The sequence below is a fragment of the Solenopsis invicta genome, chromosome 4, assembly GCF_016802725.1.
Source record: "Solenopsis invicta isolate M01_SB chromosome 4, UNIL_Sinv_3.0, whole genome shotgun sequence".
Taxonomy (NCBI): domain Eukaryota; kingdom Metazoa; phylum Arthropoda; class Insecta; order Hymenoptera; family Formicidae; genus Solenopsis; species Solenopsis invicta.
This window is the reverse complement of record NC_052667.1, coordinates 7,936,103-7,951,469: the sequence shown is the minus strand read 5'-3', so window position 1 is coordinate 7,951,469 and position 15,367 is coordinate 7,936,103. Positions and strand designations below refer to the sequence as shown.

Sequence of the window (15,367 nt, the reverse complement as noted above, 5' to 3'; positions counted from 1 at the left end):
ATTTTTTCTTCGAGATTCTTATTGTGCGTATCAAAATATACAAAATTGCACAATTTGAGCAAAATCGGTGAGGAAGACCGTCTCCTTCAGTATTACCAAATATTTATATGTATATATGTATAAAATGTTTTTATATTTATTTATATTTATTTTCAGTCCGGCATAATGGACTAGGGCATGGGCGTGCGCGTGCCCGCTGGTACAGACAGAGAGGTCTGTACCAGCCATACAGGGATAGAGGCGGAAGAAGAAGAGATGAAAGTGGAAAAGGAAAACGAGAAATAAGAAGAGCAAGAAGAGAAGGAGAAAGAGGAAGGGTACGAGGAAGAGGAAGGAGTGAAGGAGGAAGAGGAAGGAGAAAAGGAGGAAGAGGAAGGGATGGAGGAGGACAAATAAATTACATTTATGTACTAAACAAATGAATAAAAAATATTAAAATAAATATTACTGTCCTCTTATTTTATCCCTTATACACATATTTTTTAAGTAGAAAATGTTAACATTCCTTTAATTTAAAAAAGTTAATAAAAGACCTTGTCTGTAAAAATAGTATATTTTCATAAGATCTTTTTCTGTCAGGACAATACCCGAACAGAGTGCGTAAAAGAGACTGTCCGTAACGATATTCCAAATAGCATACAGAATGCAAAAAGAATTCAGGTTTGTCATTAATTCTGAATTTATTTTATGACGCAAAAAGATTACTTTTTCTAACTTTTCAGAAATAGCTTTTTGCATGTCAAAATGGACTCAAAATTGATAATATCAACTCGAATTTTAAAGAAATTTTTTTTTAATTTTTTGTACTGTCAGGAGGATCGCTCGAAAAGAGTGCAAATATTTTTTTTGGTCCGCAAGGACATCGCTCGAAAAAAGTAAAAACATTTTAGTTTTAAATTGATTTTAAACACGCAACACACACACACACACACACACACACACACACACACACACACACACACACTGAGGGAAATGTAAAAAATTCATTTTGGAAAGTCATATTTAATCAGTTACATTATTTTGCAATATTAATTAATTCCATTTTTTATGTAACTAGTTAATATTGTAAAACAACATAGCTGATTAAATATTAATTTCAATTCTTATGATTATTACTTTTAAATAGATAAGAATTTTTTACATTTTCCTCCTGACGGAAGAGACCACCACCTTCTCGCGGTTTCCGTTGAGCAACACTAATATGTACGTTTTGTGTAAATAAAGTAAATGAAACAGGTAATACATAGAAAAAAATAATTTCAGTAATAGTCGATATTTATTTCATTAAAAAAAGTGAGCATAATTTTTTGTAACTTGACAGATACTTTTTATATATAAATAAAAAACGCGCATCGTGGCCAAGAGTGGAGTTACATATATTAACATGTTTTAATTGCTGTATTAAGTTAGTGCGAGTAAATTATACAGTTACTTAAAAGCTTGTAGAAAAATAACCGATTTTTAATGACATCGCCAGAATTACATTGAAGAATCTCGAGATTTGCAATCATGGGTGTTTACGATAACTAATCGGATCTCGGATTGGATTGAACAATGGTACTCAACGTAGGTATAGAAAATTTCCCTAGGCTAATCGGATTGACGATTGCTGTCTCAAATGTAATCCGATTGATGATGAAAGCGTGGAGACGCAGAAGCATGCTTGAAAAGTGAGTCTCTTTATTTTTTTAAATAATAACACAAAAAATCAAAGATAAAGTTAAAAAGAATGATTTGAATTTAGATTTATTGTAATTTTTTTGTCTAAACACTGGATTTCATTTAAATTTCTGTTTGTAAAAATTAATTAATTTATTCTAAAGTTTGTGGTTATATCGGAAACAAATCAAAATTAATAAAACAATTATTAATTATTAGGTACATATTAAAGCATATAATATTTCAAGCTTATCATATAGAATTCCTGTTTATTATAAACCTAGTAAAAATAACTTTGAAATTATTCAACTACATTATACATTAATCAATATTAATTTATATGTTAAAAATCAATAATGTCTCTGAAAATGATTTTTTTATTTTTTTCCAGATCGTAAATAAACTTCAACTCCAAGAATAAATAAAAATTACTGGAAAATAGATTGACATGAAAAGGGCATTATTGAACAATATCAATTTGTGCTAACTTAAAATTTGTAAAATCTGCTATTCTTTGTTAGTTGTTCATTAGAGAGTAATAATATAAGAACGGAATATACATAAATAAAATTAAAATAATTGTATGCATATATGATGCGTATATTCCATTTTTATATTATTACTCTCTAATAAACAACTAATAAAGAAAAGTAGATTTTACAAATTTTAAGTTAGCATAAATTGATATTGTTCAATAATGCTCTCTTCATATAAATCCATTTTCCAGTAATTTTTATTTATTCATGGAATTGAAGTTTATTTACGATCTAGAAAAGAATAAAAAGAACATTTTTAGAAACATTATTGATTTTTAACATGTAAATTAATATTGATTAATGTGTAATGTAGTTGAATGATTTCAAAGTTATTTTTACTAAGTTTATAATAAACAGGAATTTCATATGATATGCTTAAAATATTATATGCTTTAATTTGTACCTAACAATTAATAATTGTTTTATTAATTTTGATTTGTTTCCGATATAACCACAAACTTTAGAATAGATTAATTAATTTTTACAAATACAAATTTAAACAAAATTTAGTGTTTGGACAAAAAATATTACAATAAATCTAAATTCAAACCATTCTTTTTAACTTTATCTTTGATTTTTTGTATGATTATTTAAAAAAATAAAGACACTTACTTTTCAAGCATGCTTCTGCGTCTCCACGCTTTCGTCATCAATCGGATCACATTTGAGACAGAGATCGTCAATCCGATTAGCCTAGGGAAATTTTCTATACGTACACCCAAGGACTTTGATTCTGTCCATGGGGAAATTTTCCAAACTGAGAAATCGCTATCTTTCTACATACTTACAGTTCATGATTAACGTAACGACCAATAAGCTCTAGTCGTTTCATTAATCATGAACTGCGAGTATGTAGAAAGTGGTGACTTCTAAGTTTGGAAAATTTCCCCATGGACAGAATCAAAGTCTTTGGGTGTACGTTGAGTACCATTGTTCAATCCAATCCAAGATCCGATTAGTTATCATAAACACCCCATGTTACAGCAACAGTAACAGCTGTATGTGATTTCAGATCTGGAGTTGTCGAATTGACGAATGCGGCGCGCGACATTTCCCGATAGGATAATATTTATTAAATTACAAGACGAAATCTTGCATAAATATTGTAATCAGCAAGGGTGACACTCTTTTGGACACAGCACGATTGGACACCAACCAATCATCTTGACTTATCTAACCGAACCAACGGAAAAACTCTAGGTATCGGCCGCTGTGAGTGGTGGTGTCTAATCGTGCGGTGTCCAATCGTGCGCACCCCTAATCAGCAATGTAGTTGACCTTTTATAAAATAGATAATTGTACAATTAATTCCAAAACAGTACCTCTACATCTATTTTTGTAAATAGACTTACATAATTGCTTATTAAAATTTTTATGCAAGATTTCGTCATATAATTTAATAAGTGTGTCCTAATGAAATTTTCCTACTGACTTATATATATAAATAATTTTAGGTTTATTAATAATTATACATCGCAAATAATTTTTTCTAGAATTATATATATATATATATATATATATATCTAGAATTATATATATATATATATATATATATATCGCGCGTTGCTCCTGTGACTCTGCTCCGCAACACGAAAATCTAAAATCGTGCAGCTAAACGCCAAGAGCTGTGCCTGTAATACAAGAAAAAGAGAACGCTTGGGTCAGAAGAGGATAGGTCGAGAAAAAGAGAGACCGCTCGAGAGAGAAAGGGACAAAAGGAGTCCCCACTCGGCGCCTCAATTGGGACCCTATTCTTGAGCACATACGATTATTTTCGTATACGAATAATTTCGCATGAAAGTTTTTGCATGCGATTGGTGAAGTTAATTCTTGATCACTATACGAATTAACGTAGGAAAACTAATCGCATACGAATACTAGAGCGTTGTTGCCAAATCTTCATGAAATGAATGAACCAATGAAATACTAGCTTTAGTTATTCTTGTTGATACATAAGAAATCTGTTGAAAGAAAAACATTATAACCTGTAAATTAATTTCCTATTAGTCATTATTTCGGAGATAAAAATTTAAGAAGAAAACTACACGATTAAATTATTTAGATTGTATTGTAACCTTAAAAAAAGGTTACACATAGCGTTTACAACGTTTACGTTTAAGTAGAAATTGAAAATTAAATTTCATTGCCTATTAAATATTTGTATTGCATACAAAATATTGAAATCGTTATAATATAATATAATTATAAAAAATTATTTCATTATTTCATTAATTATTTATTTAAATTTACTTTTCATTGAATTTTATACTTCCTGCTACGATATTTACAAATTACCCAGATAGCACACAGCATTCAAAAAGAATTCATTTTGAAATGCAAAAAGAATTTTTTTCCTAACTTTTTTTTTCTTTTTCAGAAAAAGAATTCTTTTTGCATTTCAAAATAAACTCAGTATTGGTGACATAAATCTGAATTTTTTTTTTTAATCTTTTTAAATTCTCTGTGCTATCTGGGTAAGTAATAATTTTTTATATCTGTATTTTTAATTTATATACATATATATATATATATATATATATATATATATACACACACACATATATAAAAGATGGCTGAAAAACGAGTAGGAAATATATCAAATGGACAAAGAAAAATTCTTATTGAATTTCTGAATAATCATCCGGAATTAGTGTCGGCAAAATTTACATCAACATTTTCATATAAAGATGCTCAAAAGTTATGGTGTGAAATTACTAATATATTAAATGCCCTTCCTGGAGCTAAAAAGACTTGGGAGCAATGGCGAAAGGTAAATATATGCGGTAACTTTATATATATATATATATATATATATATATATATATATACACATATATATGCACATATATATATGTATAAAATAAAAATAATACATAAAATATATATAAAATACATATTATACACAAAATAATACATAAACGTAATCTGTGTAGTTTTTATATGATAAACTTTACTTTTGATCAATTAATTTTTTTTTGTAATCTTATAGACTTGGCATGACATGAAAAACAAAGTAAAAGGAAAGAAAACAGATATCAATCGAAGTTTAAAAAAAACTGGAGGAGGTCCACCATCAGAAATAAACATGACAATGATAGACAACGATGTAGCTAATTTGATTGGACCTACTACTATATACGGTGATGCTACAGTTGACGAATCTATTGCTGAATTTGTAAATATCTGAGTATAGGATACACTTTATAAAAAATTGATTTTAGATAGTGTAAAACTCTGACGGGTTATTTGAATGACCGCCTTTGGCCTTGTGGTGCGGTCCCATGGACGGATATGGTTACGCCATACGCGAAAAGTATCCGTCCAAAGCTGCGTTCAGATTCCTCACCCGGGTGTACTATGATGTCGTTTTATCTTTGTTGTTTACCAAATGTTAAACAAGGATAGAATAATGTCTGGGTGCACCTTGGTGGTGAATCTGAACGCATCCCAATATGGGACCGTACCATTAGGCGATGTCTAAGCATGGGCGCGAAATACGAATTTGAATTGTAGTTTGATGGAAATCTTACAATAGTTTGCCTTACAAAATTAATTTCTTTTTCTAGAATTTTGAAAACACTGAAAATACCGAAATTGAAAATACATTGGGTTTTAAAGAGAACAATTCAGATATATCAACTGCATCAATAAATAATAATATATTAAAGGATATTACGTATAAAAGTAAATTTTTTTATTTACTTATTTGTAATTTAAATTTTTATTTTACAAGTATTATTTTTAGATGTTTATGATATTTCTTGTATCAACTTTTATTTATTTTGTAGGAAATGTTGACTTAAATACAAAAAAATGTGTTCAAGTAAAGTCATCAATTAATTGCAACAAAGAGCTATTAATATCTAAATCACGTCAGTATATTTATATCTAGTTCTAAAGTCAAATATTTTTCAAAAATAACTTTTTAATGAAAAATGTTGATTTTTTACAGAATCAGTGGAGCCTTGTGTTTTCATATCAGATGAATCAGTCAATGGACAAGCCAATGAAGATACAAATATAAACAACACAAAATTAAAAAATCAAAATATAAAATCAACTATAACAACAGCAGTAACACATAGTAATATTTTGTATAGTAAATTGTTTTTATATAATAAATATATTGTATTACTTAATAAATAAATTATATTTTAGAAGGTATTAAGAAATGCAGACAAAACACATCTCACAGTCAGCAACGTACTACAAAAAAAGGATATTTTGAAAATACTCTTTCGTATACAAAATGTCTAAGCACAAATATGGAGAATGATATGAAGATGCGTGAAGAATATTATAATAAAAAACTTAAATTTATGGAACGTGATGTTATAGCAAAAAAACGAATTGCTGCGGCTATTAAAACTTTTTGTGCAATAAATCAAGAAAATATAACTTATGAAGAAGTAGAAAATTTGGAAGACACAGGTTATTAGTTTAAAAGAAAAATGTTTATTAGTACAATGTTTATTTTTTTTAATGTTTATTTTTTATTTTAAACTGATCAAAATTGCTGTGCCAAAGCTGCACATAACTGATAATTATTAATACATAAGTTGTTAATACATAGTGCAATATTAAATGTATTATGTGTTATGTGTTCATTATATGTGTGTACAAAATATTATTATAAACAAAATAAAATTAAACAAAATGTTATATAATTATTGCATTATTGATAGATTTATATTTAATTTAAGAAAAAATTTCTAATTATACGGCGTTGCATTACTCTTGCTTTTGTAAGATCAGGATTTAAACGCCCTACAGCAGCTTCAACTTCCATTGGTCTCTCATTCAACATACCAAAATCCATATGTAAATCATAATCATCATCTGGAAGAGATAAATTATTTTCTACACACATATTGTGCAGAACTACACATGAATTTATAATTTTAGAAGCCACGTTTGGAGTATAATGAAGTACACGGTGTTTCAACAAGCAACGAAAGCGCATTTTTAATAATCCGTTGCATCTTTCAATAATTGAGCGTGTTCTTTTAAAACATTGATTATAACGTTCTTCTGGAGTAGCCGGTTGAACATCATTCAGTGGAGTTAGAAGCCATGGTCTTAGCGCGTAACCTGAATCACCTAACGTACAAATAAAATAATTTTTTTATTATAAATGTAAATATTTAAATAAATGTAATAAAACGTATAATGTATACAAACCTATCAAATAAAAATTATCATGCCCTCGTGCATGTAAAGTTTGCATCACTGGCAAAACATTGCAATGATTCCAGATAAAACTATCATGACAACTTCCAGGATATCGAGCATTAACATTTAAAATTTTCATTCTTGAATCACAAATTTATAATAAAATAATAATATAATCAAATAAAATAATTGTAAATTGTATGTAATTCCATTACAACTGATAGATATAATATGAATCTTACATAAACATATATATTTTACATATTTTACATATTTTATATTATATATTTTATATATTTTATGTATTTTTTTATATATTTTAATTTACATTTTTATACTTTATATACTTTATTTTATATATTTTATATTTTATATATTTAAATTACTTACTAACTGTGTATTTATGGAATGGTATCCTTTTCGATTTACATATACATGTTCTGGATACATTTCATTGTTCTTTGAGGGTGGAAATATAGCCACGTGAGTACAGTCTATACATCCTACGACACCTGGGAATCCATATTCTGTGTAAAATCTATAAATACCATATTAAAATAACTCAAATAATTTTAAATCCATATTCTATGTAAAATATATAAATGCCGTATTAAAATAAATAACGCAAATAATTTTAAATAACAACTAAATTTAATTAATTTTTCGTACGCATTACGTATGGTCGTAAGCTCTTCTAAATTCCTCGGAAAATAAACCCATTCGTTAAACACATTGGGGTGATTGAGTACTATGTTTACATCTCGAATACAACGACTTACAGAGGATTGACTAACTCCAATATATCCATTGCATCCAATACCTAACTGATAACTTCCAACTGCATAAAATCTAAGAGCAGTAAATACCTATAAAAATAAAAGTTGTTATAAATACAAAACCTAAATAATATAATATCTGAAGTATAATATTTATAACATATTAATTATTACATGTTATACAGCTTTTCTTTTACCTTTTGTTCCGCATCTAATGCTGATCTTCTTGAAATTGGATCACTATATTCCTCTACTATGTCAATTACCCTTTGTACCATATCTTTACTTAAACGAAATAATCTCATAAACTCCAAATTATTTAATTCAAATGGATCATTACGTTGAAATCTTTCTCTATTTTCAAACACAATGTTTGCATTTTCCAAAACATTTATTACATTAAAATTAATTAACCTTCTTAAAACCGCCATTGTTATATGAAATTTTTACTGTTATATAAAATTTTGGTTATTTATCGCATACGAATCTTTATTTCGAATGCCATGACCCGTACGATGTAAATCGCATGATATTTTTCGAATACGACCGCGTAGTAATCATTCATGAATACCAACTGTTAAAAGTCGTATACGAAACTGCCATTTTCGTATGCGATATATGTTCAAGAATAGGGCCCCTGCTCGACGCAGGCCGATGAGTGAGGAAAAAGTGCAAACGGGTGCTAGCGAGTGCTGTTCTTTCTGGCAGCGGTGTGCTGCAATTCGGCGCATCAGCGACAACTCTGAGTCGTGGGTGTATAGTCGTGAGCTAAAAGGTTGCAACACATTTTCTTCGATTGTTTTTGAAATGTAGACTTGCTCATTAAACGGCGAACATCATTGGTTCTTACCTGTGGATCCAACCAATTAAGCATCAAACCATCTACCATCAAAAAAAATGTGTTGCTACCTTTTAGCTCACGACTATTTTCCGAAAGTTCTATTGAAAATATCTCTTTTAGTCATAAGGTTGGTAGCGCTGTTAGATCTAGTGCGCACTGAGTGTGCACTCACCGCTGGCAATTGGACGTTTCGGTTCGCGCGATGACGGTGCCAACGAAAACGCCCAATTACCTGTAGCAAGTGCACATTCAGTGCGCACTAGTTTTCCCAATGAAAAACGCTACACGTTGTGTTCCGTAATGTTAAGTTTATGATTATCGTTGGCTCACGTTCCCAGATAACAACATGCGCGCATAGTGAGTTCACGGAGCGCGCATGCCGTGTGGATTATCCGCACGGTGTGAGCTCATGGCATCCGACGGATGCGTCATCATATGAGACTCTTATTGGTCGCACGCATGCGGTAGTCATGCGTGTGAGCGATATGAGCCTCAAATGCGTTCTCCAAATAAGACTGATATTGCTCGCATGCATGCATACGGCACTCAAAAATTCTAATCATTGCCCATTTTTTTCACGTACTTTTAATGCATTATATATCAATATTTTTATTCATTTTTTTCTGATTTATAATTAAAAATTAATATTATTATATACAATCTTTAATAAATTAGCATTAAAAGTATTAAAAGCATAAAGAGTACTTGAAAAAAAGCGCAGTGATTGGAAGTTTATATAGTATTTATGTTTATATAGTATGTAAATTTGTTAATATATGGGAAGATCTTGTTTTATCATTGACCACTGGATCCATTCACAGCAAACGGTATCTAGAATATTTTTACTGTTCAAGCACTGCAGTGAATGACTGATGGTCAATCGCAACGTGGTTAAAAAAAAAATTAACATGTACACAATTAATACTTTGATATTATTTTCAAGTGAATTTTACTTTAATGAAATTCTAATTCCATATTTAGTTACAAAGATATTTGAAGTTAAAAATACATACGTTTTTGTAGAATTAAGCCTATAATAATTAGAGATTGTATATTCTAAAATTTTAATTTTAACATAAGTAAGTAATAGTTTCTTCAATTAGCAATATCTGCAAATATCTAACATATTTTATATATGTTCATAAAACAAACCGCCCATACACCTCTTCTAGAAAACTTATAAAATAAAATATGCGAGGTCTGTCAACAAATATAAAATATGAAATGCTTGCTCTCGTATTGTTTCCAATGTTTGGCAATATTATTCCACAATTTCCTAGAAACAAAAAAAAGAATAATATATAAAAATTAAAACATTTACAAAATATGAAAACCGAGTTTGATAATTTTACAAGTATTCTACAAGTATCATTTCGTTATAGTCAACGTTGCAAATACACTGTACTACAAAATTAAATTCTATCTTCATACTTGAATCTTATGAATAATAAGTCAAAATAAAATTTAAAAAAAAATAGCAAATTGAAACTGTTTTATCGGTTTTATTACAATTGCTCTTGTAATATTATAAAAAATATAAATACTTTTAATTATTTACCTTTATACTCTACGATCTTGGTAGTAGCCGTTGAACCAAAAGTTCTAATTTACCAATGTTTGGCATTATTATTCCACAATTTCCTGGAAACAAAGAAAAGAATAATATATAAAAATTAAAACACTTACAAAGTATGAAAATCAAGTTTGATAATTCTACAAGTATTCTACACTTTATCATTTAATTGTTATAGAAAATTAATTTGCCCTTACAAAAATTTAATGAAGTTTATTAATAATAATAATTATAATAATAAGTAACAATTTTGTAATAATAAAAAATTAGTACTTATAAACCATTTTAAGAAGAAAACGTTTAAAAATTATTAAAATGGAAATGCAAATTAAAAAAGTTAGGTTATGTAAAATATATTATACTTATATCAAGTAATAAATATACTACACATAAAAGCAAATTCAAGACCCAGACTTTAATTAATTACCTAAGGTTTTTTTTATCCATGGAGATCCGATATTATGCAAAATACTCCAATTCAATGTAAAAATATTACATGTAAGAACACGGCACTTGCAAAGTATTACACCACTATCACTGACCATGACCACTACTCTCAACTGACTCAACTACACCATGATGTAAGAAGCATGATGTAAGAAACAAAGTGAAACAACGCGCATCATCGGCGGCTCGATGCGCGGTAAGAGGTGTGGCTCGATGTGATGAGCCAATGAAATTTGGGTCCAAATATATCGCGCAATTTGAATACGAAACAATTATATGTAGTCACACGTACTTAAATTGTAGATGTTGTTAAAAAAAATAAATACGTATGTAAATTGCGCGGATATATTTGGACCCAAATTTCATTGGCGCATCACATTGAGCCACGCCTCTTACCGCGCATCGAGCCGCCGACGATGCGCGTTGTTTCACCTTGCTTTTTACATCATGAATTACACTGCACTGTTACGATAACGAGTTATGATGACCGTTATGGCATGGAAAACCATGTACCATTGAAATGCATGCTCAGAAGCTCATTGCTGCGATTTGTTGACTAAAATTGCGTGACGTCATTTGAAAATTTTAAATTAATGAATGCAAATAAAAATCAAAAAATATCAGAAAAAATCAAAATATCAAAATAAAAAATAATATATGTTATATTTAATCATATGTTACATCCAGCCTTAAGGAAAAGGGAGGCTATCTCTCAAAAGATGCCTGGGACTTGAGGAAGGCAGGGAAGGATGCAACAAAAACTCTTTTATTCTCGTGACCGCACTAGCGGGATGTGCGGCACAAGCCGAATGCACCTTTGATGATTCCGAAATTATGCGTCAACATGTAATGACACGCTTTAACGCCTTTTCTGAATCGTGCGATCGTTGGTCCTAATTTGAGTTAGAGAATTCAATATCTATAACTCGGGATCGGACCGAGTGCAATCTTTTCGAGTCGGGAGGTTAGTGTGTGAGTACGAGATGCGTTGATGAAAGAAAATTTTACATTGGAGCTTCCTTTTAACTAAAATTTAACATATATTCTTATACTTGAATTTTACATACATAAAGGTTCAAAAAGAATTAGCAAATGAATACATAATCGGTTATAGTTACAAAAAAAAAAAAACCAGTGTAACAAGGTGATCATTATCAACTCAAACAGGAGTACGTAATCAGTTAGTTTAGTTAAAATATAAAAACGATTAGGTAATGATTATTCTAAAGATTAAAATTTAAGTACATTGTTTAATATGAAATTAACATTATTTTTGAGGTTTGAAAACATTGAGAATTACAAGATAGAACATGATTAATTAGCAGGAATACAAATATTTAAAAATTATAGTTAGTGTAAATTATCTATTTTAATTGAAAAACCTAAACGGTGCATTTTGAATAATTGATCTAGAGACTATATATATATATATATATATATATTGAATTAACATAGGTATTAATTTTGAAAACTTAAGCTATACGCATTATTATACACAGGAGGAGATGGAATTAATTAATTTCGGTTATGGTAACCGTAATTATACATTGAGATTCATATTTAACTACTAAATCAAATCAAAACCTAGGATTTGAGAATGGAAGTAGAACATTTACATTTACATAGAGATTTAAGAAATATTTAGAGGAAAAGTCGGGAATTGTCTAAGATGATTGCTGTATTAATCCGAAATAAAAATAATAATATTGGGAACAAGGAGCTGGGACATGAACGGCTGTGATTGCTCATTAGCGATTGATTCCTGGCGAGTTGAATGGAAAATTGAAGTAAAACCGAAAAAGAGAAAAAAGAAAAAACTCACTTATTAGTGAGAGTCAATACACACAGGACGCGTCAACGCGTTACGCGTGGCGGATAGCCAATCATTTTGTTGCTTTCTTATTTCTTTCCATAAAAGCAAAAAAATGATTGGCTACCTCGCAACACGTAACGCGTTGACGCGTGCTGTGTGCATTGAGCATTAGACGAGAAAAGAAAGTGAAGAAACTATCGAATTCTGCGGGTTGAGGTGCGTGACGAAGCGCAGGTTGTCCGCTCTGAGGGATGTTTCAACGGCGGGCCGTTCGGAGTTCCAATGAATGTGATTCTCGAGCACAGACTCTAAGTTCGAACGTTTTGAGAATAACGCGCACAGCCTCGATACTTCAACGCGTGGGTGTGAGAACCAAGTTGAAAATTTTTTTGAATGTTCGAGGCGTTTGAAGCTGCGTATTTTATAGGGCTTAGGAAAAGGGCGTGAGATTAGTTTAGTGGGTGAGATGAGGATTTGATTGGGTAAAGCTTTTTGAGCTTTTTCCCTTCCCTTGGAGATTCCTTGTTGTCGAAATTTTGAGCTTATTCATTGGGTAGCTCGCCAACGCTCACTACCAATCATCTTCTCGGATGACCTCTCGTTGGCTAATTTTGCATCTTCTCCCGATTTTTCTTAACTCTAAGAGGGGCGAGCAGTTGCATCAACCAATCGCTTAAGGGATTTGTTATCTTCCTCTTCTTGGAACGTTCGGTCCCGATTTTTTATATCGCCGCGTCCGTTTATATGGGACTCGCTTTCCATATGAATCATCTTTCCGTTCGTGATGAAACATAGGTTCGAACAAACAAAGCCGGGTTGTAAATTTTTATTTTATAGTTTTATTCCGTCCGGCGTCGCGACTCAATCTTATTTCTGATTGTTGCCAGACTTTAATAGCGTTTAGATTTTTTCTCTTTCGAGTCCAGGCTTTATTCGTTCATATGAATTATTAAATAAACATCGTTGCTTGTAATTTTGTTGTTGCACGATTTTTCCTTTTTTTGCTTCTATTTATTGCTCCAGATGTAATATGTAGCCATTATATACACTACTCAAAAAAAAATAGGGAACACTTTCCAGACACCAAAAATTAGGCTATATTCAAATGACTGTAACTCGGTGAAAAATCATCGTAGATAAAAAATAAAAAAAGCATTTTGAAGCTTGAAGATCGTGCTTTAACGTTCTACCAGCAGATTTTCAAAATTCTTTTAACTTCCTTGTCTTATGTAGTAAAAAAGCACACCTTGTTTTGTTCGTTAAGAGGATACTATAGTGATGGGAATTACCGACACATTACAGTGTTCATTAATTTTCAAATTGGCTCTACAGATCACACAATCCTTTTACAGAATAAAAGTACGCACCAAAACAAAGTGCGGGCTGGTAAATTTTACGAGAAAATCGAACAAAAAGTTAAAAATTTATTTATTTTTGGCTCGTGGATCTGTCAACTGAGATTAACTTTTGTCATTTACTAACGTTCTGTAGCTCGTATGTATGAAGTGAGACCAGGCCGCACTTTAGAAAATTCTAACAAACAACACTGACTGTGTGTCATTCCAGTCAAAAGCCTAACAAAAAAGTTTAACATGTAAACAGCTGTACGTGTACAAATTTCGCTTAGCGCACGTAAACAATGGCAAGCAGAGTAGTGACTGTAGTTGATAGGTCTTTTTGCAGATGGCGAAATAATCGAAAAACAAAGACAGATTTATGCGTTGGACAAAGAGCGATAGCCTGGTCTCTCTCGAAAAATAATCTGCAATGCCGACGTCGAGGAAGTTCTTCGGTCACTATAGCATCCTCTTAAAATTTCGTATCTTGGACACTTTGCAGATCGACCAACAAATTTTTTTCAAATAATTCAAGTAAAATTTCATAAACTACAACATTTTATCTACAAAATGCTTTTTTAAAAATTTCTCTACGATTTTTTTTGACCGAGTTACGCAACTTTGAAGCTAAACCTGCATTTTCTACAAATGATATCCGTACTCCATGAAAAATTATCGTAGACAAAAAATCAAAAAACCATTTTAAAGCTCGAAGTTTCAGCTTTAACATGCTATTAATGGTTTTCAAAAATTTTCTCAATTTCTTAGTACTATGCTCCAAAAAAGATACACTGTTTTTCCTTAAAATAACGTATTTTTAACAGCCTGTAGCTCAATAAAAAAATTTTTCTCGACAAATCCAATACAAGTGCCATAAAGTATGACATTTTCTCTACAAAATGCTTTTTTTAAAATTTTTTCTACGATTTTTTTTGACCGAGTTACAAGACTTCGAAGATATACATTTTTTACAGTACATTTTTCCGAAAAATGACGTCTACAGCCGACATTAGCATTACCCAATGTGCACCACGTGGAGGTTGCCGGTCGGATTTTTGCACATCGTGTATGTGTGTGTGTGTGTGTGTGTGTATATGTCACAGCAGAGATAAGGAGCCCGCAGTTTGTCACTTTTGCAGTATTTAATGACTCCAAACCCTCTCTGCTGTGTGTGTATGCGCGCGCGCGTATGAGTGTTCAATGGCGTGTATTT

The 15,367-nt window shown here is 30.6% G+C and overlaps 3 protein-coding genes and 1 long non-coding RNA gene across 5 annotated transcripts in view; 1 reads left to right on the top strand and 3 right to left on the bottom strand.

The window, feature by feature from the left end:
* The window catches only part of LOC105203562 (replication protein A 70 kDa DNA-binding subunit), a 70,093-nt gene that overhangs the window by 32,928 nt on the left and 21,798 nt on the right, over positions 1-15,367 (bottom strand). The gene's annotated exons all lie outside the window — the stretch shown is intronic.
* On the top strand, positions 4,733-6,649 carry LOC113005202. The gene is made up of 6 exons (XM_039447806.1): positions 4,733-4,965; positions 5,185-5,370; positions 5,762-5,879; positions 5,984-6,067; positions 6,148-6,279; positions 6,354-6,649. The coding sequence occupies exons 1-6, from the start codon at positions 4,765-4,767 to the stop codon at positions 6,632-6,634; spliced, it is 1,002 nt and encodes a 333-aa protein (XP_039303740.1). The 5' UTR covers positions 4,733-4,764; the 3' UTR covers positions 6,635-6,649.
* Positions 6,838-8,589, bottom strand: LOC105206080 (putative nuclease HARBI1). The gene is made up of 5 exons (XM_026136348.2): positions 8,341-8,589; positions 8,037-8,233; positions 7,758-7,905; positions 7,377-7,521; positions 6,838-7,295 (listed from the first exon to the last, which is right to left on the bottom strand). Exons 1-5 carry the CDS (start codon positions 8,572-8,574, stop codon positions 6,889-6,891), a joined length of 1,131 nt encoding a protein of 376 aa, XP_025992133.2. The 5' UTR covers positions 8,575-8,589; the 3' UTR covers positions 6,838-6,888.
* On the bottom strand, positions 9,635-11,181 carry LOC105205105. Its single transcript, XR_851263.3, has 3 exons — positions 10,985-11,181; positions 10,543-10,625; positions 9,635-10,260 (listed from the first exon to the last, which is right to left on the bottom strand). It is a non-coding gene; the product is annotated as an uncharacterized LOC105205105 (long non-coding RNA).